This window comes from Salmo salar, chromosome 06, assembly GCF_965601325.2.
Source record: "Salmo salar chromosome 06, fSalSal1, whole genome shotgun sequence".
NCBI lineage: Eukaryota > Metazoa > Chordata > Actinopteri > Salmoniformes > Salmonidae > Salmo > Salmo salar.
This window is the reverse complement of record NC_138296.1, coordinates 26,655,192-26,679,415: the sequence shown is the minus strand read 5'-3', so window position 1 is coordinate 26,679,415 and position 24,224 is coordinate 26,655,192. Positions and strand designations below refer to the sequence as shown.

General features: G+C 41.8%; 2 protein-coding genes across 2 annotated transcripts in view; one reads left to right on the top strand and one right to left on the bottom strand.

The window, feature by feature from the left end:
- The window catches only part of LOC106594070 (protein kinase C alpha type), a 283,350-nt gene extending 281,213 nt beyond the window's left edge, over positions 1-2,137 (bottom strand). Inside the window, exons 1-2 of the mRNA XM_045720006.2 lie at positions 1,807-2,137; positions 520-551 (exon numbers count right to left, since the gene is read on the bottom strand). Of these exons, the coding sequence (XP_045575962.1) occupies positions 520-551; positions 1,807-1,976 (202 nt within the window). The 5' untranslated portion in view covers positions 1,977-2,137. The remainder of the gene's footprint in view (positions 1-519; positions 552-1,806) is intronic.
- A 3,414-nt stretch (positions 2,138-5,551) lies between these two features.
- The window catches only part of cep112 (centrosomal protein 112), a 194,617-nt gene continuing 175,944 nt past the window's right edge, over positions 5,552-24,224 (top strand). Inside the window, exons 1-5 of the mRNA XM_045720003.2 lie at positions 5,552-5,613; positions 6,250-6,355; positions 6,470-6,660; positions 6,804-6,967; positions 22,593-22,680. Coding sequence (XP_045575959.2) covers positions 6,256-6,355; positions 6,470-6,660; positions 6,804-6,967; positions 22,593-22,680 — 543 coding nt within the window. The 5' untranslated portion in view covers positions 5,552-5,613; positions 6,250-6,255. The remainder of the gene's footprint in view (positions 5,614-6,249; positions 6,356-6,469; positions 6,661-6,803; positions 6,968-22,592; positions 22,681-24,224) is intronic.

Sequence of the window (24,224 nt, the reverse complement as noted above, 5' to 3'; positions counted from 1 at the left end):
GATGGGTTTACACTTCAGGAGAACAGACTGCATCAAGTATACATGTAAGAGCAGTCAAATCTCCAGCCAGCGACTAGCCAGTCATCACCTCAGTCTGGACGGAACAGTTTAACGCACTCTGAGCCCTACTAGACTACACTACATAACATTTGTCTAAACAGTTGTCTATGGGGAAGTACTTTGGTGCTGGCGGATTTAGAAGCCTTCACTGACTGTATCCTTGCTCTTCAAAGAATAGCAGACATTGTTGCACTCTGAGCAGGGCTTTGAGACGTACAGTAACTGCACAAAGGAACAAGCAGCTGGCATCTTCACTTGTAGATTGCTAATGGATTTGACATCAACCAAACTGGCTTGTGGAAGGTTCAACATCCCCTGTACAGTGGTATGAATATTAGTGATTAACTGTTACTGGAACTATAGGAAGTGCATCATACAGTATATGGAAACTGGATACCTAATGCTAAGCTAACATGAGTGTGCACGTGTAAAATGTACACAGGCAGAACACTGGGTTACCTTGGCACTGGAATCCTTGTTTCCCAAAGCCCCTGTGAAAAGCAGTGAGAAGGAGCAGTGAGTGACAGGACAGATGGTCTTACCTGTAAGTCATACAGTGGGGTCCCACTGGGCAAAAACTGGTTCAATCAACATTGTTTTCATGTCATTTCAACACAATGTGACATTGAATCAATTTGGATTTGCAAAAAGTAAACTTAAGGGCATTTTATTTTTTTTAAACCTAAATCCAATGAAGTGACATTTTTGGAATTCACGTTAGTTGACATCTCAACCAAATGTAAACTAATTAGATTACCTGACATTGTGCCCAGTGGTGTAGCTCTGGTCCAGGGGGGCATTAGTGTGCTTTCCTCAACTAGTAAAGGAAAGCACACTAATGCCCTGGACCAGAGCTAGAAGTAGGGTTACTGCTATATCATTTGATGGTACTCATTTACAGTAGATGGCGGGTTTAGACGTTTCCAGGCTATAAGACATGAGCATGGCAAGATGTGTGGAGGAGGGAAATTAGACTTCAAAAGACGTGAAAGATCAATTTAATAGCCTACTTAATGAACGTTTTAGAGAACAAAAAATATCAGACATGCCTCTGATTAAGGGGGTGTATCTTTCTTGGCAAGATGAGTAATTATGGGGCGAGTTTAGTATGGCCTGGTTGGGAAAACAATTTGCCCATTAACATCAGTTAGCCTAGTGGTTAGAGCGTTGGGCCGGTAACAGTAAAGGTTGCTAGATCGAATCTCCGAGCTGACAAGGTAAAAATCTGTCGTTCTGCCCCTGAACAAGGCAGTTAACCCACTGTTCCTAGGCCGTCAATGTAAATATGTGTTCTTAACTGACTTGCCTAGTTAAATAAAGAAACATTTTTAAATCCATACCCAATTCGGGAGCGCTGAGTTCTAGTTGCCAATCAGCGCGCAGAAGGGTGTTTTTCTAAGGTGACTGGCAAGCTTCATATGATTTTACGAGAATAACACATGTGACATTAACTGTTCGCATCATGGAATTTATTGAACATTTATAACTATTACATCCAATTAAGTTATCATTTGAATTAACAAATTATACATTTTGATGAGGGTAAGCGCCTAATAGGCTCATTATGAGTCTAATAGAAGTGCCTCAAAACCCTTTAACACTTTACATATGGCAACTATTTTGCATAATTCAAAACAAATAGGGTAAACAAGGAAATACACTAACACGACCGGAATGACGAGAGCGCACCAACTTTTCCTATCCCCTTTCACACAATGACGGGTGCGCAAGAGCATTGATGCTTACCATATGAAGTCTGTGCAATGACTGCAGAATGTCGGTTGCTTGAAAAACCTGGCAGTAAATTTGTGATTTTTGACTTCATGCACGTTTTTCTGCCGCAGAGCACCTTTGCGGGCGAAACGGTTCCCAACCGCAGCTGAGTCGCTATAATGTAAAAGATGATAATCAGCCATTGCAGAAAAAAAAGTAGGCTACACGGTCGTACGGTTCAGTTTTACTCCAAGGTATCTTCACTTGTATTTCTACACGCGCACTAAAATACTATAGGCTACCGCAACTGCGAAATAGCCACTGGACAGCGGGTTTCCCTTTTGCTAGAGCCACCGCTGAGCGCTTCTTTTTCATTCTCAGTGACGTCAATAATATGATATCCAGTGTTGAACTGCTGCTGTTGGAAATTGCAGAAAAGGCATTGCCATCATGTGGATGAAGCGTATTATTACAGCGATGGGCTATTCTCAGAAAATAATCTGTATTTAGGCTAGCTCATAAAGGGTAGACCTATATCATTTCTGGTAAGAAATATGTTTGTACCTGGGACAATCACAGTTGAACCTTCTTTGTTTCCAAAATCTACCTCTGTTGCACACGCCGCTTTCTTTATTTTCATCGTGAACAGGCTGCGTGACCTTACCTCACCACATCGATTTCTGGGTCGTTCCACCAATTCGGTTCCTTTTAAGATGTGCGATTTGGTGAAAAGAATCTTTGGATTTCACCTCATTGTAACATTCTGCCATAAAGAGCACATGTTCAATAATAAAAAATAAAAACTTTTCCCATCTCAAGAGGTAAAAAAAGACTAAAGTAAGTACCTAATTAAGTGCCAAATAAAGTAATAGGTTTGACCATAACAGGTTAGATCATCTCATTTTAAATCAGCCATGAATCCCATTGTGACAGGGAATGGAAGCTTGTTGTGTGCAAGAGGGAGGTGCAATTGAATGCTTCACACAAGAAAATGAAATTGTTAAAACGTTTCTAGCCTGTCTATCTATTGGTAACAGAGTTTACATGTTCTCAACTCACTCAGTTTTCCACTACACAACACCAGAAAATTACCAAAAGAGTAGAACAATCCCACCTGCTTTTACATTATGATTTGACTATCAGATGTTACATGTTTATTTAGAAAAATATATGTTTAAAAGGGAATAGTTTTACCATATTAAAAACGAGAGTTCAGGTTACATAAGCGTTGACGTTAAAATGAGGGACTTATTTTTTAACCTTAATGAATCATTAATCACAAACTCTTCAGGAATTACTTTATCAAAGCAACAAAATAACTAGGGCTTTACAATGATGGTGAAAACTTGGAGAAACGTTTGGGTTAAGTGGGTTAAGAACCTTCCTGGAAGTCACAGAGGGATGACAAAATGTTGAATTTTTAGCTAGTCTTTTCATATACAACGTTTGATCAAATTCTCCATGTGGTCTATATTCATTGAATATAACATTCATTATTGGTGCCCAATTTCTACTTACAATAAAGGCACAGAAAATAAACTCCTTTAGTTGAACGACCCTAATGAATAAAGAAGGGCATTGCTTGCTGAAAAAACACGTTCAATCACTTTCGCAAACCAATAATCCAGCTAGCCCTATAAATAGTACGGCAAATTCACGATATTGATAATAGGCCTAAACATTTCCATTACAAAAATAAAAAAGACTATGTAAATGTTTGCTATTAATATCATGATTTTGGCTTATCATGTAAACTCAGCAAAAAAATAAACATCCTTTTTTCAGGACCCTGTCTTTCTAAGATAATTTGTAATAATCCAAATAACTTCACAGATCTTCATTGTAAAGGGTTTAAACACTGTTTCCCATGCTTGTTCAATGAACCATAAACAATTAATGACCATGCACCTGTGGAACAGTCGTTAAGACACTAACAGCTTACAGACGGTAGGCGATTAAGGTCAGTTCTGAAAACTTAGGACACGGAAGAGGCCTTTCTTCTGACTCTTAAAAATACCAAAAGATAGATGCCCAGGTCCCTACTCATCTGCGTGAATGTGCCTTAGGCATGCTGCAAGGAGGCATGAGGACTGCAGATGTGGCCAGGGCAATAAATTGCAATGTCTGTACTGTGAGACACCTAAGACAGCGCTACAGGGGGACAGCTGATCGTCCTTGCAGTGGCAGACCACGTGTAACAACACCTGCACAGGATCGGTACATCCGAACATCACACCTGCGGGACAGGTACAGGATGGCAACAACAACTGCCCGAGTTACACCAAGAACACACAATCTCTCCATCAGTGCTCAGACTGTCCGCAATAGGCTGAGAGAGGCTGGACTGAGGGCTTGTAGGCCTGTTGTAAGGCAGGTCCTCACCAGACATCACCGGCAACAACATTGCCTATGGGCACAAACCCACCGTCGCTGGAACAGACAGGACTGGCAAAAAGTGCTCTTCACTGACGAGTCGCGGTTTTGTCTCACCAGGGGTGATGGTCGGATTCACGTTTATCGACGACGGAATGAGCGTTACACCGAGGACTGTACTCTGGAGCGGGATCGATTTGGAGGTGGCGGGTCCGTCATGGTCTGGGGCGTGTGTCACAGCATACTCGGACTGAGCTTGTTGTCATTGCAGGCAATCTCAACGCTGTGTGTTACAGGGAAGACGTCCTCCTCCCTCATGTGGTACCCTTCCTGCAGGCTCATCCTGACATGACCCTCCAGCATGACAATGCCACCAGCCATACTGCTCGTTCTATGCGTGATTTCCTGCAAGACAAGAATGTCAGTGTTCTGCCATGGCCAGCGAAGAGCCCGGATCTCAATCCCATTGAGCACGTCTGGGACATGTTGGATCGGAGGATGAGGGCTAGGGCCATTCCCCTCAGAAATGTCCGGGAACTTGCAGGTGCCTTGGTGGAAGAGTGGGGTAACATCTCAAAGCAAGAACTGGCAAATCTGGTACAGTCCATGAGGAAGAGATACACTGCAGTACTTAATGCAGCTGGTGGCCACGCCAGATACTGACTGTTACCTTTGTTACCTTTTGACCCCCCTTTGTTCAGGGAGACATTATTCCATTTCTGTTAGTCACATATCAGTTCAGTTTGTCTCAGTTGTTGAATCTTATGTTCACACAAATATTTACACATGTTAAGTTTGCTGAAAATAAACGCAGATGACAGTGAGAGGATGTTTATTATTTTGCTGAGTTGATGTATAGTGTAGAATGTTACGTGGAATTTTCGAAAATGCTCAAATGTACTCTGGGGGGTGGAGTGTACACGTTTGCATGTAAACATACAGTAACCAGTCGAAAGTAACATCACAGCAGACCTGGGTTCAAATAGGCCTACATTTATGCATATTTAAATATTTGTATTTTAAATAAAAAAATTGTTTGTCTTTCAGTATTTTAAAACAATGTGGCCGAATCCAACCACTAATTAGTATTTGAAAGCATTTAAAAATATATACAAATCCTGTAAATAGTCCTATTTGAAACTATTTACAAATGGGCCTAGCCTAGGCTACTTGTTTCCAATTATTATACAATTTTTTTTTACCTAGAACCAAACAGAACTGTGCATAGTAAACGCAGGTCTGCGTCACAGAATTATGTACAACTATTTAACTCTATACTCAATGCAACATCTTGCAAATGCACAGAAAGGGTACCATTTTGGAATGACAGCACGAGCACTTGTTTCATCAGCTTTGACAGTTTCTATGACAACAAGGACGCTCCCGTTTTCTGTTTAGGAAAAAGGATGTGACGTAGGACGCAGTCTGTGTAGCAGAAGTTTGAACCGTTTAGATCTGCAGAAGCTGGTAATAACAAGCCAATAATTCTACCTTTTCCAGTATTATTGTACAATGTTAGCTTGAAGTGTAATATATCGTAATTATCTAACTAACGAGTAAAATTTATACAAATTAGCAGTGAATACTAAGCGCGCGGCCACTTTGTCGTTTTGATGTGCTGCTTGAACTACTGTTAGTAACAGAACTGATGCTAGCCAGATTGATACTGTAGCTAACAAAGCTAACTTAGCTAGCTGCACCATTATTGGCAAACTAGCTATATGTCGGATTCAGTTGTGAGAGATAGCTAGTAGGATAGATATGCCGTCCTCACCTTCTCGATGCAAGTCGAAGTGTCTAGCAACGGTTCAGTTGTTATTAGCCAGCTGAGGTTGGTGGCTCAGTCTGTGTAGCTAACTCTTCTAACGTTAGTTCTATGCAGGGATGCCGAATTGATGACAGTAACAGCAAAGACTTGGTACATTTGTATTGAAACCTCTAGTTCTGAAGTTGTAGTTTAGTTGCGTAAGTTTTTTTTTAAGCAATAGCTTATAAAATAGCTTATAAAATAATTCCCTCCAGGGCGGAGTGGACACGTTTGCATGTAAACACAGTAACCAGTCGAAAGTAACACGTTAAATGTGTGTTATTCCCAATGTGCAGGACATTATGAACAAACAAGAGGAGACATGGGAGAAACTGGACTCAGAGTTTGACCATCATCTGGTTGACATGAAACCATATGTCCTAAAACTCCCCCACAAGACAGGTAGGCCAGTTAAAATGAGTTGTATTACTAAAAAGCAAGTGTTCTATAAATTGTAATTGTCATATGTGTTAGTAGTGCATTGATTGTAATTTCTTGCTCCCTATTTGACCTCAGAGCGCCAGCGGTGTGCCCTGTGGATCAAGAAGCTGTGTGACCCAGGTGTATCTGGCTCGGGCCTGATGGGACGCAAGAACCGCAACATGTATGCCCGCCTGCTCCTGCACATGCTCAGGAGAGGGGTCCTGGAGGGCCCTTTCAGCCACAAGCCAGAGTCAGGCAGTCTCAAGACTCTACCAACATATATGGTAAACAAACAATCCTCGGTATAGTACTAAAGTGCGCTGATGATGTAAGCTACTATAAATAGAATACTTTCTGTTCTATACTGCTGGTGGGCTGCCCATGTTGCTTATGTTTGGCCCAGTTCTGCACCTTTTCTCATTGCCAGTCCATCTACTTTGACGAGCCTCTATGTGGCCGGGGCCTGGAGCAGAGCACTGCAGGCCTGCCTGACTGGGTAACGGGAGAGCTGGGCCAGGGTGACGACTCCTGGGACAGCCTGCTCAGAGAGAGGGCCAGCTCCTCACCCACAGCCTACTCTAACACACACAGGTAGGTTATTCCCCAGCATAGACTAGAGCTTAAGCTACATGCTCAACTGCTATGCCTGCCAGCTACAGTAAAAGTCTGCTGAATTCAAACACACACAAGTGTCTATTCTGGAATAGACCACCTCACCCTCTGGGCAAAAGTGTTTGAGTCAACATAGTTTCCTAGTTATTTCCTCTTACTTAAAAACCTCTTAGATTTAAAGTCCCCTGTTTATGGGACCTGTGTGATTCTGCATTGACTTTTCCCACAACCTAAATATGCTGGACTGCCCTTGAATTCTGAAACATTGTCTAGGCTACTCAACATGTTTTTTACAGTAGTTGCATACATACTTCAATGTAAAAGATAAACTGTCTGTTCACCTGTTAAATCTGACTGTATGTTATACACTGCATTGCACTGAGTGATAGCTTTTATTCCCACGGACACAGTAGTATATTTTCTGAGCCTGTGTGACCTAGGATGGGAAATATGAAACCAGTTGAAGCTGGGATGTCCCTCCTGCCATTTTTACATGAACTCCTGGCTGAACCCTACGTCACAGCCACTGACAAAGCACATGCCTGCAATCCTTACATCATAGCGCTGCAGGAGAGATCGTCGATAGCCATTATCTAAAATAATTCTAGATTTGAAACAAACACTTTGTTTGTCATAGATTGACAATATTAATATGAAATGAAAGGCGAGTTCCTAACGAGTTCAGGAAGCCAAGCTAGAGCTCTGTGAGACGTTTACAGCGATGGGGGCAGACATTTTGATCAAGAGAGACCTTTTGAAAATATGCACATTTTCTCTAACACTAAACAGACAAATGTGTGTTTTACAGTTATAAGGAAGGTGACATCTTATAGTTAGTGGTTTTATAAATTGATTATACTATATTTAGAAAGCATATAAGTAATTTCGAGCCTTGTTCATACAGTTCTGTTTAATAGGAAATACAAATATGAAATATTTTATATGATGTATAATATTTTGTGTCCTGAGAAGTGACTACAGCTCAGCAATTTATAACTATATTTACCAGAAAGGGGAGATTTTAACCTTTCTTGGAGTATGCAGCATTACTAGTTATTGTTTATGGCCCTCATGCTAAATAATTACTTTTGGGGATTACGTAGATTACATTTTTGATTACATTTAACTCGTTTTTAATTCATGTAATCACATTGCATTGACGTAGCTATTTAGTTGAATTTACACAACATAATCGACATGGTTGTGCTCTTTTTGCGCAGTCTATTGTTTTCGGCAGCTTGACAGAATACCTCATGACAGTGCAATCAGATATGGAGAGTGGAAACTTGCATTTTTGTATAGGCTACTGCATGGTCCCTAGACTTCCTGTTTCTATGTTCTTAAGTAGTCTGAAATAAATAAAAAACAGTGGCTAACTGTTGTGGACTTGTCAGCAGAACATTTTAATTCAACAATTATTTGCATTGACTTTTCCTCCAACCTAAATATGCTGGACTGCCTGTGAATTCTGAAACATTGTCTCGGCTACTTTTAATTATTTAATTATTTTTACAATAGGTTAATTACAGTAGTTGCTCTCTAACACATCATTGTATGATGCAATGAACCACTTTATAAAATAAAATGCCAAACTTTTTTTTTTTTAACCATAGAGTAGGTATTCCCAAACTGGGGTACACGCAATGTCGTCGGGGGTATGCCAAATAAACATGTGATTCATATAAAAAAACTATCTGCACATTTTCAAACAGTCCATTTATATTTTTTCCAACAGGGCTATACATCTGGGTGAGGTTTTTTTCTCGCCTGAGGAGCCTCGTTTTACTGCCAAAAATAAAGTTAAACCATCTAGTGTTCAGCGAAATAACAACACAATGTCAAATACAGGTAGCCTAGTCAAATAATTCACATCCAATCACATTAACCGTTACTCTCTCGCGGGAATTCCACTAACGGTCCGTAAGTAGCCAAACGTAGCTGCTGCTCATGTTGGTATCTGTACTGATGTCGCAAAAGCCATGACAAGGAGACACAGTGGAGTGGAAACCCGCGTGCAAGCAGTTGCTCCCGATGCCACTTGGGTACACTGCAGCATCCACCGAGAGGCTCTTGCTGCCAAGGGAATGCCTGACAGCTTGAAAGATGTTTTGGACACTACAGTGAAAATGGTTAACTTTGTTAAAGCAAGGCCCCTGAACTCTCGTGTATTTTCTGCGCTATGCAATGATATGGGCAGCGACCATGTACAGCTTTTACAACATACAGAAGTGCGCTGGTTATCAAGGGGCAAAGTATTGACACGTTTTTTTTTTAAATTGAGAGACAAGCTTAGTTTTCTTTACTGAACATAATTTTCACTTGTCTGACCGCTTGCACGATGACGAGTTTCTCACACGACTGGCCTATCTGGGTGATGTTTTTTCTCGCCTGAATGATCTGAATCTAGGATTACAGGGACTCTCCGCAACTATATTCAATGTGCAGGACAAAATTGAGGCTATGATTAAGAAGTTGGAGCTCTTTTCTGTCTGCATTAACAAGGACAACACACAGGTCTTTCCATCATTGTATGATTTTTTTGTGTGCAAATGAACTCAAGCTTACAGACAATGTCAAATGTGATATAGCGAAGCACCTGAGTGAGCAATTACGCAGGTACTTTCCCGAAACGGACGACACAAACAACTGGATTCGTTATCCCTTTAATGCCCTGCTTCCAGTTCACTTACTGATATCTGAACAAGAGAGCCTCATCGAAATTGCAACAAGCGGTTCTGTGAAAATTTAATTTAATCAAAAGCTACTGCCAGATTTCTGGATAGGGCTGCGCTCAGAGTATCCTGCCTTGGCGAATTGCGCTGTTAAGACACTGATGCCCTTTGCAACCACGTACCTATGTGAGAGTGGATTCTCGGCCCTCACTCGCATGAAAACTAAATACAGGCACAGACTGTGTGTGGAAAATGATTTAAGACTGAGACTCTCCAATACAACCCAACATTGCAGAGTTATGTGCATCCTTTCAAGCACACCCTTCTCAATAACCTGTGGTGAGTTATTCACAATTTTTGATGAACAAATAAGGTTTCAAATGTAAGCTGGCTAAATAAAGAGCAAAATGATTGATTATTATTATTTGTGCCCTGGTCCTATAAGAGCTCTTTGTCACTTCTCCCGAGCCGGGCTGTGACGACAACTCACACTCATTCTTATGTTAAATAAATGTATTGTATAGTGTTTGTGGCAGGCTTACAATGATGGCAAAAAACAACATTTGAGAGCGTGCTGACCCTGGTACTAGAGGGGGTATGCAGCTGGAGGATGAATGTTTGAAGGAGTACGGGACTATAAAAAGTTTGGGAACCACTGCTGTAGAGAATCAGACCAAAATCTAGGCTACTCTCTTTCCATAGTCAATCCTATCTCAAAATACAACACTGCCCCTTTAAGGCTCTCCTGGAGGATGGTTGGCCACACTTGGTAGCCTATAAAATATTGCAACATTACAATTACAACCAAATGCTTTTTATGTCTTTATAAAATAATTCCCTCCAGGGCTTGAAATTAATGGCTTCCCATTTTCCCTGGGACGCAAAAAATATGTCTATGGTTCAAAACAGAGTCTGGGACAGTTCTGGGATGACTGATCCAAAATTCATACAACCATTGCACATTAAAGAAAAGCAATGAGGTCTGATACATATCAGTCTGTTTAGCCTAAAATATCGATAAAGTTTTATTTCTTCATATTATAAGCGTAAAAATGCACACTTGGCTATGGGCAAATGTTCCTAAATGCAATTGGCAGGAAAACACTGTTCTCAAAAGCACACGGATGTGCAAGTGATTTCATGTGACAGAGATTAGGAAAGGGGAGATCTAAAGATGCATTAACTAGCATGGGTTACTCAGATGACTAGAATTATTCCTTTGGCTGCTGGACAGTAAAATAATGTTGATTTGAAAACCAATAGAACATGAGAAAAATGCTTTTTTCAATGGCATATTAAGTGTTTATAAAGTAATTCCCTCAACATTTCTATTGTTGTATTTTGGCTAGGCTAGGCTACTTTGAAACAAGGTAAGACCCACTTCATAAGATGACATAAAACATCTAGGTTTTAAAAATGTAAGTTTATGGTTAAATAGTTTCCAAATGCATACCATCTTCGATTAGATTAAAGATGGGGGATGTGCGGTGCGCAACAGGTACTTTCCCTTTCCTTCACTCTCCGTCTTGTGATCATTTGATCTGAACGAACTGTTCCTCGAGCGTGTCGACAGAATCAAGCTTATAGACATTAATGTTAAGTATCCTTCATTAGATTTGTCTAACATGACTGGTTTTTAGCCTATATTTATGTAATTAAGTCTCATTAAAGTTTGGCTACATTTTCTGCTTCCTCCCTCATATCAGCGTTGGTTTGGACATGAGGCTGTAGCCAATATGCATATCACCTACACTATGACATCTAGGCTTTTTTATTTATGTACATGAAAAATATATTTTAATTTTATTCCAGTGTTAGCCTCTGATCCAATTCTGATCGGTGTATTTTGTTTGATATTGTGATTTTTGTGATACATTTTTTTGTTTCCATTCGGACAACTTAAATCTATAGCTTATTCTTCTTGTCTTAAATATATATATATTTTTTTACTTGTCCCGGACAAGAGGACAAGCATTAATGTGGAGTCCTGTACATAGCCAATCTATTTACTAGGCTGCTACCCACTGTGCAAAAACATTGTTTCCATGTAATTTAAACAAAATAAATTCAATGTGACGACGTTCAATTAATGTGGAAAAAGTATTGGATTTGCAAAAAGTCATCAACGTAAGGGAATTTTGTATTTTTTCTCCACAATTTCGTGATTACGATCTTGTCTCATCGCTGCAAATCCCCAACGTGCACGAGAGAGACGAAGGTCGAGTCATGGGTCCTCCGAAACATGACCCGCCAAGCCGCGCTTCTTAACACCCTCCCGCTTAACCCGGAAGCCAGCTGCACCAATATGTCAGAGGAAACACCATTCAACTGACAACCATTGTGAGCCTGCAGGTGCCAGCCCCGCCACAAGGAGTCGCAAGAGTGCGATGAGCCAAGTAAAGCCCCCAGCCGTACCCTCCCCTAACCTGGATGACGCTGGGCCAATTGGCCGGTGATGGCTGGACTCCGGGTGATGGCCGGTTGTGACACAGCCTGGGATTGAAGCCCAGGCTGTAATGACACCGCAACTCTGTGATGCAGTGCCTTAGACCGCTGCGCCACTCTGGAGGGCTTCACCCAACTTTTAACCTAAATCCAATGACATGGTTACATTTTTGGTTGATTTCACATTAGTTGACAACTCAACCAAATGCAAATCAAAACTAGACGTTGAAAGGATGTCTGTGCCCAATGGGTAGGCCCAATTCAATGAGGGAGGGAGGGACCTGTAATGTTTTGAATCTACTTTTTTTATCTGGGCCAAGGGGACAGTGGTGAGTGGTTCTTGGAAAATGTCATTAAACATGTGTTGATAGGGACGACTAGTTGCTTATAGTGGAAAATTCAGTGGCATCTTGAGCCAAAGAACCATTCAGCTCAGATAGGCCCACAAACAGAACCACCATGAATCTATGTGTATAGTCACTTTAAAGATACACATACGTTTGATTGTGAAAAGTCGTTGGCGTGACGTACGAGATGTCCTTGTCACACATCCGACCAGTTACACAAGCATGTCTAACGGTAACCTGTTAGCCTAAGTACACTGGCTGTATTGAAGAGCTGGATTTTATTTTGTCTGACTAGTGTCTGATTTGGATAAGAGCATTTAAAGAGTGTATAGATCACAGGCTGAAGGCCTGATGGAGAAAACGACTTAGCACACATGCTCTTTAATGTGTCTCTCCCATTTAGATAAAACTCTAGGGACCTAATTTGACTCCTTGCGATGTATGATCTTTTGATCTCTGCCTCATGCCATTAATCAGGCAATGGGGTGATAGGTCAAGTAGTCATTTAACTTCGGGGTGCTTGCAGGTTAGACTGTATCAGCAATCCTGTTCTATATCCGGCAATCCTGTTCTACACTGAGTATACAAAACATTAGGAACACCTTCCTAAAATCTCGGAAGTATCCTGTTGTTGGGCCTCTGGGTTTAGAAACTCTGTTTTTAACTGGCTAGGAGAGACACCATATTTGGCAGGAGTGAGTAAGTTCCAGATTTGGCCACAAGATGGCGATACTCACCAGCAGAACCCTGATGGTTCTCTGTTCTCAACTGATAAAGTCTAGTTGTGTCTGTGTGAAAGGAATGGGGGTAGCAAGCTGATCCAGGTTAAGAGATCATCCTCAGAGGCCCTGGTGTGTAGCCTACCTGCCGACTCCTGGTACTCACATGTCATTTATGGATCAGGCCTTAAACACGCCATGATTGTCTTGACACGTTGTTGTCTTTGGCGTTCCTTGGAGAGCTCTGAGAGAAGGGGGAGAGAGACGAAGTGTGTGTATGTGTTGGGGGAGCCGAATGTTGACTCGGCATGTGTGGAAGTGTTGCGTTCGTTACTATAGACGAGGGGAATTTCTGGTCTTTCTCCCCTCATAGCAAACAGGCAAAGGTGGAAGGATGAATGTGTGGTGGTGGTTAGCATCATATTTCTTAACCCCTATATGTGAATCCGTTCTGTTTCTCTCTCTTTGTTTTTCCTCTTTCTGTTTTACTCACCCTGACTTCTGTCTATCATCTGAGCTCCACACATGAGAACCCTTAACCTCTCCCTCTCCATCCACCTCGCCAAGTGTGACAATAACATTGTCCTTGTAGCAGCAGACATCAAACAGCTTTTATAAAGGACCTGTTTAGCCGCCTAGGGCCTTTCCCTGTAAGGCAAGAGTCTGTTCGTTGACCTTGCCTCCGGGTGGTTGAGTTAAGGGGTCCACGTCTTGTTTCTGCCACAGGGTCTGGCTGCCTTCCTTGGGGTGCCTAAGGGTGAGATCTAGGGCCTCTGGCTCCTGCACCTGGAGGTCATGGACGAAGCGTATAGATGTCAGGCTGTTTTAATAAGACTGGCTGCAGCAGCAGAGACACACACTCCCCCTCTCTCTCCCCTAGCCCCGACCTGCCTGACTGGCACAGCTTTGATCTCTGGGCCTCAGACTCCAGACACATCTGATTCAATTATCCTCATCCACCTGTTGACTTTGAGGACCGACATTGCACTGCTCGCTTGGCCCCCTGTGTGTGTGTGTGTGTGTGTGTGTGTGTGTGTGTGTGTGTGTGTGTGTGTGTGTGTGTGTGTGTGTGTGTGTGTGTGTGTGTGTGTGTGTGTGTGTGTGTGTGTGTGTGTGTGTGTGTGCGTGCCTGCCTGCTGGTTTTCACGTAGGCTGCTTTTACAGCTGGTAGAGAGACATACAAAGGATACAAAATATGCACGCCATTAGTTTCATGATGATAGGTTTGACCTCAACTGACACTGTAATTGAGAACATACAAGTTTTGTATCATTCAGTCTCGCTCACTTTATAACAGAATGTAGACACATAGAGAGCGCCCTCACCTGCCTCTGATGCTGAATTTCACTGGTCCACCTTCTCTATCGCCCTCTTACGCACAATACATTTTCTTCAGAAAGGCAAGTGATCTTCTGTGGTCAAACTGTCAGTCTCTTGTGACAGAAAAGTACTTCATAGAACTCTGGAGTGTTAAGGACATGAGGAAAACAACAAAGCGAATATATAGGCCTAAATGACTGTAGTTAAAAGTGCCCTAGAGAAATAATTGGATGTTTTCATCGCATACCTCGTACATTACTGGTTGTTCTTTTGCCGATCGTCTCCACCCTTCCCTAATTGTGCAGATTTATTCAGTCATTGTTAAGCCGGTGTAATTGCCTCCAGTGTATGTGCTTAATTAGCTGGTAATACTAATTAACCTCTCTAGGGTCGGCGGGACGAAATCGTCCCACCTACGTAACAGCCAGTGGAATCCTGTGGCGCGTTATTCAAATACCTTAGAAATGCTATTACTTCAATTTCTCAAACATATGACTATTTTACACCATTTTAAAGACAAGACTCTCGTTAATCTAACCACACTGTCCGATTTCAAAAAGGCTTTACAATGAAAGCAAAACATTAGATTATGTCAGCAGAGTACCCGGCCAGAAATAATCAGACACCCATTTTTCAAGCTAGCATATAATGTCACAAAAACCCAGAAGACAGCTAAATGCAGCACTAACCTTTGATCTTCATCAGATGACACACCTAGGACATTATGTTATACAATACATGCATGTTTTGTTCAATCAAGTTCATATTTATATCAAAAACCAGCTTTTTACATTAGCATGTGACGTTCAGAACTAGCATTCCCCCCGAACACTTCCGGTGAATTTACAAAAAATTTACTAAATTACTCACGATAAAAAAAGCATAACAATTATTTTAAGAATTATAGCTACAGAACTCCTCTATGCACTCTATGTCCGATTTTAAAATAGCTTTTCGGTGAAAGCACATTTTGCAATATTCTAAGTAGATAGCCCGGCATCACAGGGCTAGCTATTTAGACACCCAGCAAGTTTAGCACTCACCAAAGTCAGATTTACTATAAGAAAAATGTTATTACCTTTGGTGTTCTTCGTCAGAATGCACTCCCAGGACTTCTCCTTCAATAACAAATGTTGGTTTGGTCCCAAATAATCCATAGTTATATCCAAACAGCGGCGTTTTGTTTGTGCGTTCAAGACACTATCCGAAAGGGTAAAGAAGGGTGACGAGCACGACGCATTTCGTGACAAAAAAATTCTAAATATTCCATTACCGTACTTCGAAGCATGTCAACCGCTGTTTAAAATCAATTTTTATGCCATTTTTCTCGTAAAAAAGCGATAATATTCCGACCGGGAATCTGCGTTTAGGTAAAAAGACGAAAGAAAATAAAGCATGGGGTCGACTCGTGCACGCGCCTAAGCCCATTGTCCTCTGATCGGCCACTTGCCAAAAGCGCAAATGTGTTTCAGCCTGGGGCTGCCTCGATATCATTCAGCTTTTTCCCGGGCTCTGAGAGCCTATGGGAGCCGTAGGAAGTGTCACGTTACAGCAAAGATCCTCAGTCTTCAATAAACAGAGACAAGAAGAACAAGATCTTATCAGAGAGGGCACTTCCTGTAAGGAATCTTCTCAGGTTTTTGCCTGCCATATGAGTTCTGTTATACTCACAGACACCATTCAAACAGTTTTAGAAACTTTAGGGTGTTTTCTATCCAAAGCCAATAATTATATGCATATTGTAGTTACTGGGCAGGAGTAGTAACCAGATTAAATCAGGTACGTTTTTTATCCGGCCGTGTCAATACTGCCCCCTACCCCCAACAGGTTAATGAAGCATAGTTTGTCAGAATCAGTAGCCGAGGTTCCCATTGTTGTCTGTTCTCTCTTGGTTGTGTTCAGTAGGCATGAAATGGAAGAAAAGTAGTTTTGCTAGGACGTGTCCTAGTGCAGTGATTCCCAACTCTGGTCGTTGAGTACCCCCAACAGTACATGTTTTTGTTGTGGCCCTGGACAAGCACACCTGATTCTACTTGTCAACTAATCATCAAGCCCTTCACAAGTTGAATCATGTTTTTTTTGTCCAGGGCTACAACAAAAATGCATGCTGTTGGGGGTACTGGAGGACTGGAGTTGGGAAACACTGTTACACTGCCCTCAGTGCTCTGATTCTGTCAGAGTCAGCAGAGGTTCCCATTAGTGATGCACCGATATTACATTTTTGGCCGATACTGATATCCAATATTTTCCTTGCCAAAAAAAAACGATACTGATAACTGCTATTTAAAATTTGAACGGCCTTTTAACTCTTGGGCAGGTGGGACGCTAGCGTCCCACGGTTCACACTATTCAACAGCCAGTGAAAAATTAGAGCGCCAAATTCAAAACCACAAAATGTCATAATTCAAAGTTCTCAAACATACGACTATTTTACACCATTTTAAAGATGCACGTCTCCTTAATGTAACCACGTTGTCCGATTTCAAAAAGGCTTTACGGCGAAAGCATAAAGTTAGATTATGTTAGAACAGGTACAACATAAGAAAAACCACGCAGCCATTTTCCAAGCAGGAGAGGGGTCACAAATACCAGAAATTCTGCTAAAATTAAGCACTAACCTTTGACGATCTTCATCAGATGACACTCCTAGGACATCATGTTACACAATACATGCATTTTTTGTTCGATCAAGTTGATATTTATATCCTAAAACAGCCTTTTACATCGGCGCGTGATGTTCAGAAAATATTTTGCCTCTAATACTGCCGGTGAATCAGCACAACAATTTACAAGAATACTCATCATAAACGTTGATAAAATATTAAACTGTTATTCAAAGAATTATAGATGAACATCTCCTTTATGCAGCCGCTGTGACAGATTTCAAAAAAGCTTCACGGGGAAAGCACACTTTGCAATAATCTGAGTACTGCGCTCAGAAAAATACACTAGGCAATACAGATACCCACCATTTTGGAGTCATCTAAAATCATAAATAGCATAAGAAATATTCACTTACCTTTGTTTGTTCGATAAAGTAATAATAATAATTTATGTCCAAATAACTGTTTTCGCGTTCAGTTAGCTACTCCAAGTGTAGGAAGCGTGGCGAAAATGTCACGACGAAAAGTCAAAAAAAGTTTTATTTACATTCGTTCAAACATGTCATTCGTTGTATAGCATCAATCTTTAGGGCCTTTTTAACTTAGAACTTCAATAATATTCCAACCGAACGATTCCAGTGTCTTAAAATGTTTTGGAACACAGCTAACTCTCACGTGAATGCGCGCCAATGAACTCATTTGCTTTCCTGAGTCAACAACTTCCAACTTCCTCTGTTCGCTCTCTGTTCATCATAGACGCCTCAAACAACTTTCTAAAGACTGTTGACTTCTAGTGGAAGCCTTAGGAAGTGCAAAATGAACCCTAAGTCACTGTTTTCAATAGGCAATGACTTGAAAGGACTACAAGCACCAGACTTCCCACTTCCTGGTTAGATTTTTCTCCGGTTTTTGCCTGCCATATGAGTTCTGTTATACTCACAGACACCATTCAAACAGTTTTAGAAACGTCAGAGTGTTTTCTATCCAAATCTACTAAGAATATGCATATTCTAGTTCCTGGGCCCGAGTAGTAGGCCGTTTAATTTGGGTACGTTTTTCATCCGGCCGTGAAAATACTGCCCCCTACCCTAGAGAAGTTTAGCGTTCTTGTACAGTTAAATAGTTAACACACACACATGGACGCAGCGGTCGAAGGCACTGCATCTCAGTGCAAGAGGCGTCACTACAGTCCCTGGTTCGAATACAGCCTGTATCACATCCGGCCGTGATTGGGAGTCCCATAGGGCGGCGCACAATTGGCTCAGTGTCATCCGAGTTTTGCCTGGTTAGGCCGTCATTGTAAATACCCCATTTCATTGATCCCCAATCCTTATGTAAAGCTGTACAGTGCAATATGAATGTCAATACACACAATAGGCTGACTGGGGAGGTGATTTTACACAGTCTCGCGATAAGAGCTACAACGTTAATATTTGTGTAAACTCTTCACAGTTGTGTTCTGTGGGTGTCACCGACTAGACTGATGACCAGTGCCCCTGTGACAACAATTTTGGACCCCCTTGTGGCCCCCCTAAATGTGGAGTATGAAATCATTTTTACATAACTAATTTTTGTTATCGTTCTTTTTTTACATCCGTTATTAGACAGTGGTAACGCGGAACACTAATGATTATGAACATGGTCTTTTGCCTGCAATGCAGTGAAGAAAACGATATGACAACAATAACGTCTAATGTAACTGGCCCCTCTAACAGTACAACTGGCCCCAGCTTGGCCCCCCCGGTTGAAATGGTCTAGAACCGCCACTGCCTATGCGTTGTCTCGCTGAAATTGTCTTACTCTTTGAAATGACTGCTCGACATGATGACTGTTCGATCCACACAACAGACATTGTGAGCTAAGTTAGGAATGCTATGTTGCATGTGTAGCGCAACATTTTAGGTGGCGTTATTACGTCATGTGTGTATGTAGGTATGCATGTCAGCTTTAACATCGGTTTTGCACATTGACGTTAAACTAGATATTGGGCCGATACTGATGTTGTCATTTTTAGCCAATATTGGCCGATTCCGATATGTTCACCGATATATCGTGCATCCATAGTTCCCATTGTTGTCCACTCTCTCTCACTGGCTGCTCGGGTGTATAGAAATGTAATGAATAGGGCTGGGACTTGCCAGGGACCTCACAATACAATATCACGATACTTACAGTACCAGTTAAAAGTTTGGACACTCCTACTCGTTCCAGGGTTTTTCTTTATTTTTACTATTTTCTACATTGTAGAATAATAGTGAAGACATCAAAACTATGAAATAACATATGGAATCATGTAGTAACCAAAAAGGTTTTAAACAAATCAAAATACATTTTATATTTGAGATTCTTCAAAGTAGCCACCCTTTCCGTTGATGACAGCTTTGCACACGCTTGGCATTTTCTCAACCAGCTTCATGAGGTAGTCACCTGGAACGCATTTAAATGGTTTCTTTTTTTATTTAACCTTTATTTAACTAGGCAAGTCAGTTAAGAACAAATTCTTATTACAATGACGGCCTACCCTGGCCAAACCCTAACCCGGACGACGCTGGGCCAATTGTGCGCCGCCCTATGGGATTCCCAATCACGGCCGGTTGTGATACAGCCTGGAATAAAACCATGTCTGTAGTGACGCCTCCTGCACTGAGATGAAATGCCTTAGACCGCTGCGCCACTTGGGAGCCCAATTAACAGGTGTGCCTTGTTAAAAGTGAATTTGTGGAATTTCTTTCCTTCTTAGTGCGTTTGAGCCAATCAGTTGTGTTGTGACAAGGTAGGGGTGGTACAGTATACGTAAGACAGCCCTATTTGGTAAAAGACCAAATTTATGAAATAAAATGTTATTTGTCACATACACGTGTTTTGTAAATGTTATTGCGTGTGTAGCGAAATGCTTGTGTTTCTAGCTGTAACGGTGCAGTAATATCTAACAGTAAAATCTAACAAATTCACAACAATGCACACAAATCTAAAGTAAAGGAATGGAATTAAGAATATGTAAGTATTTGGACGAGCAATGTCAGAGTGGCATAGACTAAGATACAGTAGAATAGGATAGAATACAGTATATACACTACCGTTCAAAAGTTTGGGGTCACTTAGAAATGTCTGTGTTTTTGAAAGAAAAGCTTTTTTTTTTTGGTCCATTAAAATAACATCAAATTGATCAAAAATACAGTATAGACATTGTTAATGTTGTAAATGGCTATTGTAGCTGGAAACGGCAGATTTTCTTCCTGTGTTCCAATGGCACGTTGTGTTAGCTAATCCAAGTTTATCATTTTAAAAGGCTAAATGATCATTAGAAAACTATTTTGCAATTATGTTTGCACAGCTGAAAACTGTTGTGCTGATTAGATGCAATAAAACTGGCCTTCCTTCTTTCGACTAGTTGAGTATCTGGAGCATCAGCATTTGTGGGTTCGATTACACGCTCAAAATGGCCAGAAACAAATAACTTTCTTCTGAAACTCGTCAGTCTATTCTTGCTCCGAGAAATTAAGGCTGTTCCATGCGAGGAATTGTCAAGAAACTGAAGATCTGGTACAACGCTGTGTACTACTCCCTTCACAGAAAAGCGCAAACTGGCTCTAACCAGAATAGAAAGAGGAGTGGGAGGCACCGGTGCACAACTGAGCAATAGGACAAGCACATTAGAGTGTCTAGTTTGAGAAACAGACGTCTCACAAGTCCTCAATTGGCAGCTTCATTAAATAGTACCCGCAAAACACCAGTCTCAACATCAACAGCGATTAGAGGACCGCCACAGAAAAGGAAGACCCAGAGTTACTTCTGCTGCAGAGGACAAGTTCAATAGAGTTAACTGCACCTCAGATTGCAGCCCAAATAAATGCTTCACGGAGTTCAAGTAACAGACCCATCTCAACATCAACTGTTCAGAGGAGACGGCGTGAATCAGGCGCATTGCTGCAAAGAACCCATTACGAAAGGACACCAATAAGAAGAGACTTGCTTGGGCCAAGAAACACGAGCAATGGACATTAGACCGGTGGAAATCTGTCCTTTTAGACTGAGTCCAAATTTGAGATTTTTGGTTCCAACCGCCGTGTCTTTGTGAGACTCAGTGTAGGTGTATGGATGATCTCCGCATGTGTGGTTTCCACCGTGAAGTATGGAGGTGGTGTGATGGTGTGGAGGTGCTTTACGGGTGACACTGTCAGTGATTTCTTTAGAATTCAAAACACACTTAACCAGCATGGCTACCACAGCATTCTGCAGAGATACTCCATCCCATCTGGTTTGCTCTTGGAGAGTGATGGAGTGCTGCATCAGATGATCTGGCCTCCACAGTCACCCAACCTCAACCCAGTTGAGATCTTTTGGAATGAGTAGGACCGCAGACTGAAGGAAAAGCAGCCAACAAGTGCACAGCCTATGTGGGAACTCCTTCAAGACTGTTGGAAAATCATTCCAGGTGAAGCTGGTTGAGAGAATGCCAAAAGTGTGCAAAGCTGTCATCAAGGCAAACGGGGGCTACTTTGATGAATTTGTTTAACACATTTTTGCTTACCACATGATTCCATATGTATTATTTGATAGTTTTAATATATTCACTATTGTTCTACAATGTAGAAAATAGTCAAAATAAAGCAAAACCCTTGATTGAGTAGGAGGGTCCAAACTTTTGACTGGTAGTGTAGATGCTGATATGATATGTATTGCGATTCTATGTATTGCGATTCAGTGCTGGAAACATGTTGGCTCACCATTTATATATATATATATAAAAAAAAAAAGATGGATAACAAGCTAGAGAAGAAATACCAGAGTTTTGGCGTAGGTACAGTTGACTAGCGCTAGCTAAAGTTAACTACCTAGCTTTTAATTTTTTTTACTTGGAGTTACCGAAATAATGTTGTGAAAAATAATATTGCGATACTCTAATGTATTGATCCCACATCTCAGTCATGGTAAGTATTTTTTTCCTCAATAAAGTAGCTATCAGCAAAGCCAATGCTAGTAGGAAAAAGTCAAGTGCGAGGGGCAAGGGTGTTAGTTTTTGAGAGTAAAACATTGAGCTAAAAGCATAGATGCATCAGAAATGAGACAAGTACAGCTGTATTATCTTAATTTGATCACTCTTTTGTTGCTCAGAATTTTCCTGCACCACAGGAAATAGCCTCACCAGTTAATAGCCTTTCAAATCATGTTGCTGCAGTATTATTTTGCTGTGACAATACAGGTCAAAGTATAAAGATCCTACATCTGTACAGCACGACTCACATTTGATGAGTCACAAATGATATTGATAGACATAATGTAAGCCAGTGATTGAGTGAAGCCGTTTCCTGTAATATAACCAGTGATACTCAGATCTTTGTATTTTGTTGTTTTCTTCAAACTTTCCTAATGTAAATCTCTCTCCATCTCTCTTTTTCCCTCCCTCTGTCTATATATCTCCCTCCCTCTCTTTCTCACATTTCTCCTTCTCTCCCCTCTCTCTCACATTCTCTTTCTCTCATTCCCTCTGTATCCAGGAGAAGACGGCTATATGAGGAGATGTCTCCATCTCGGCCCCTGGCCTCCAGCCCAGTGAAAGGCTCTTCTGAAGACCACATCAAAGGGGTCAGCAGTACTCTACAACACTCCTTGTCACTATTTGGCAACTCTTTTACGTTTAGCCTATTTTATCTTAGTTACTGAGTTTGTAATTACGGAGTCTTACATTTCAGGCAGGACATATTCTATTCTGTGATGATGTTCTCCAACATATCATACCATTGATTGTATTTCCACACGGTAGGTTGAATGGCTGCGGCATAGAGAGTATGACATTACACCGTGCGTAACACTCATACTTGGCATAGCGCGATATCAATGATAATAAACACTGTGGGTGACATTTACAGGCGATGAATCAGGACTATGACCATTTTAATCAGCCTGGTATTTCCGTCATTTGTCTGTGTAATATGAGGTGTTAACTTGGCAGTGTGCCTAGTTCTGTTACGAGAGACAAAGAGAGAGGGAGTGGTCCACCCTCCAGCTAATTTCAGTCAGGTTAAAAAAATGCCTACACTTTGACTTTATTGGATATTTCTCTTTCTTAGATATCTCACCCTCGCCAAGCCCCAAACCCAACCTCAGGCAGAACCTGACCCGAAAAACAACAGCACCCTGGAAATGTTCACATTATAACCTATATACGAAATGTTCACAAAACCTGATCCTGAATCAGCAGCAGCATTCTGGAAACGTTTGCATAACATTCACACAATGTTCACGTAAAGTTCACATTATATAACAGCGTTTCAGGAGTAGGGCGCCCTGTAACAAAAGACTGAGCAAAACAACAGAGGGGAGAGCGTTGTGACCCCTGGACTGGAATTTAGACTGCAGGGGGACAGGACGGGGATGGTAATGGTCTGGAACCGCCAAACATCTGGCGTGGGTAGGAGGGGGAGAGGAGGGGGAGAGGAGGAGAGGGAGGCAAAGAGGAGAGGGAGAAGAGGAGAGTAAGGAAGGGGAATGGAGGAGAGGGTGGTGGGGGGAAGGAGATGGAGGAAAGGAGAATGGAGGAAAGGAGAGAGATGGAGGAAAGGAGAGAGATGGAGAATGGGAGAGAAGGAGAGGGAGGAGAATGGAGGAAAGGAGAGAGGAGGAGAATGGAGGAAAGGAGAGAGGAGGAAGGAGAGGAGGAGGAGGCAAAGAGGAGAGGGAGGCAAAGAGGAGAGGGAAGGAGAATGGAGGAGAGGAGGGTGGGGGGAGGAGAGTAAGGAAGGAGAATGGAGGGGCGGGGGGAGGGTAGGGAGGAAGGAGAATGGAGGAGAGTAAGGAGAGAGGAGGAGGAGGAGGAGAGGGTAGGGGGGGAGGAGAGGGAGGAAGGAGAATGGAGGAGAGTAAGGGTGGAGGAGGAGGAGAGGGAGAAGAGGAGAGTAAGGAAGGAGAATGGAGGAGAGGAGGGTGGGGGGAGGAGGAGATGGAGGAAAGGAGAATAGAGGGGAGGAGAATGGAGGAAAGGAGAGAGGAGGAGGAGGCAAAGAGGAGAGGGAGGCAAAGAGGAGAGGGAAGACGAGAGTAAGGAAGGAGAATGGAGGAGAGGAGGGTGGGGGGAGGAGAGTAAGGAAGGAGAATGGAGGAAAGGGGGGTGGGGGGGAGAGGAGGAGGAG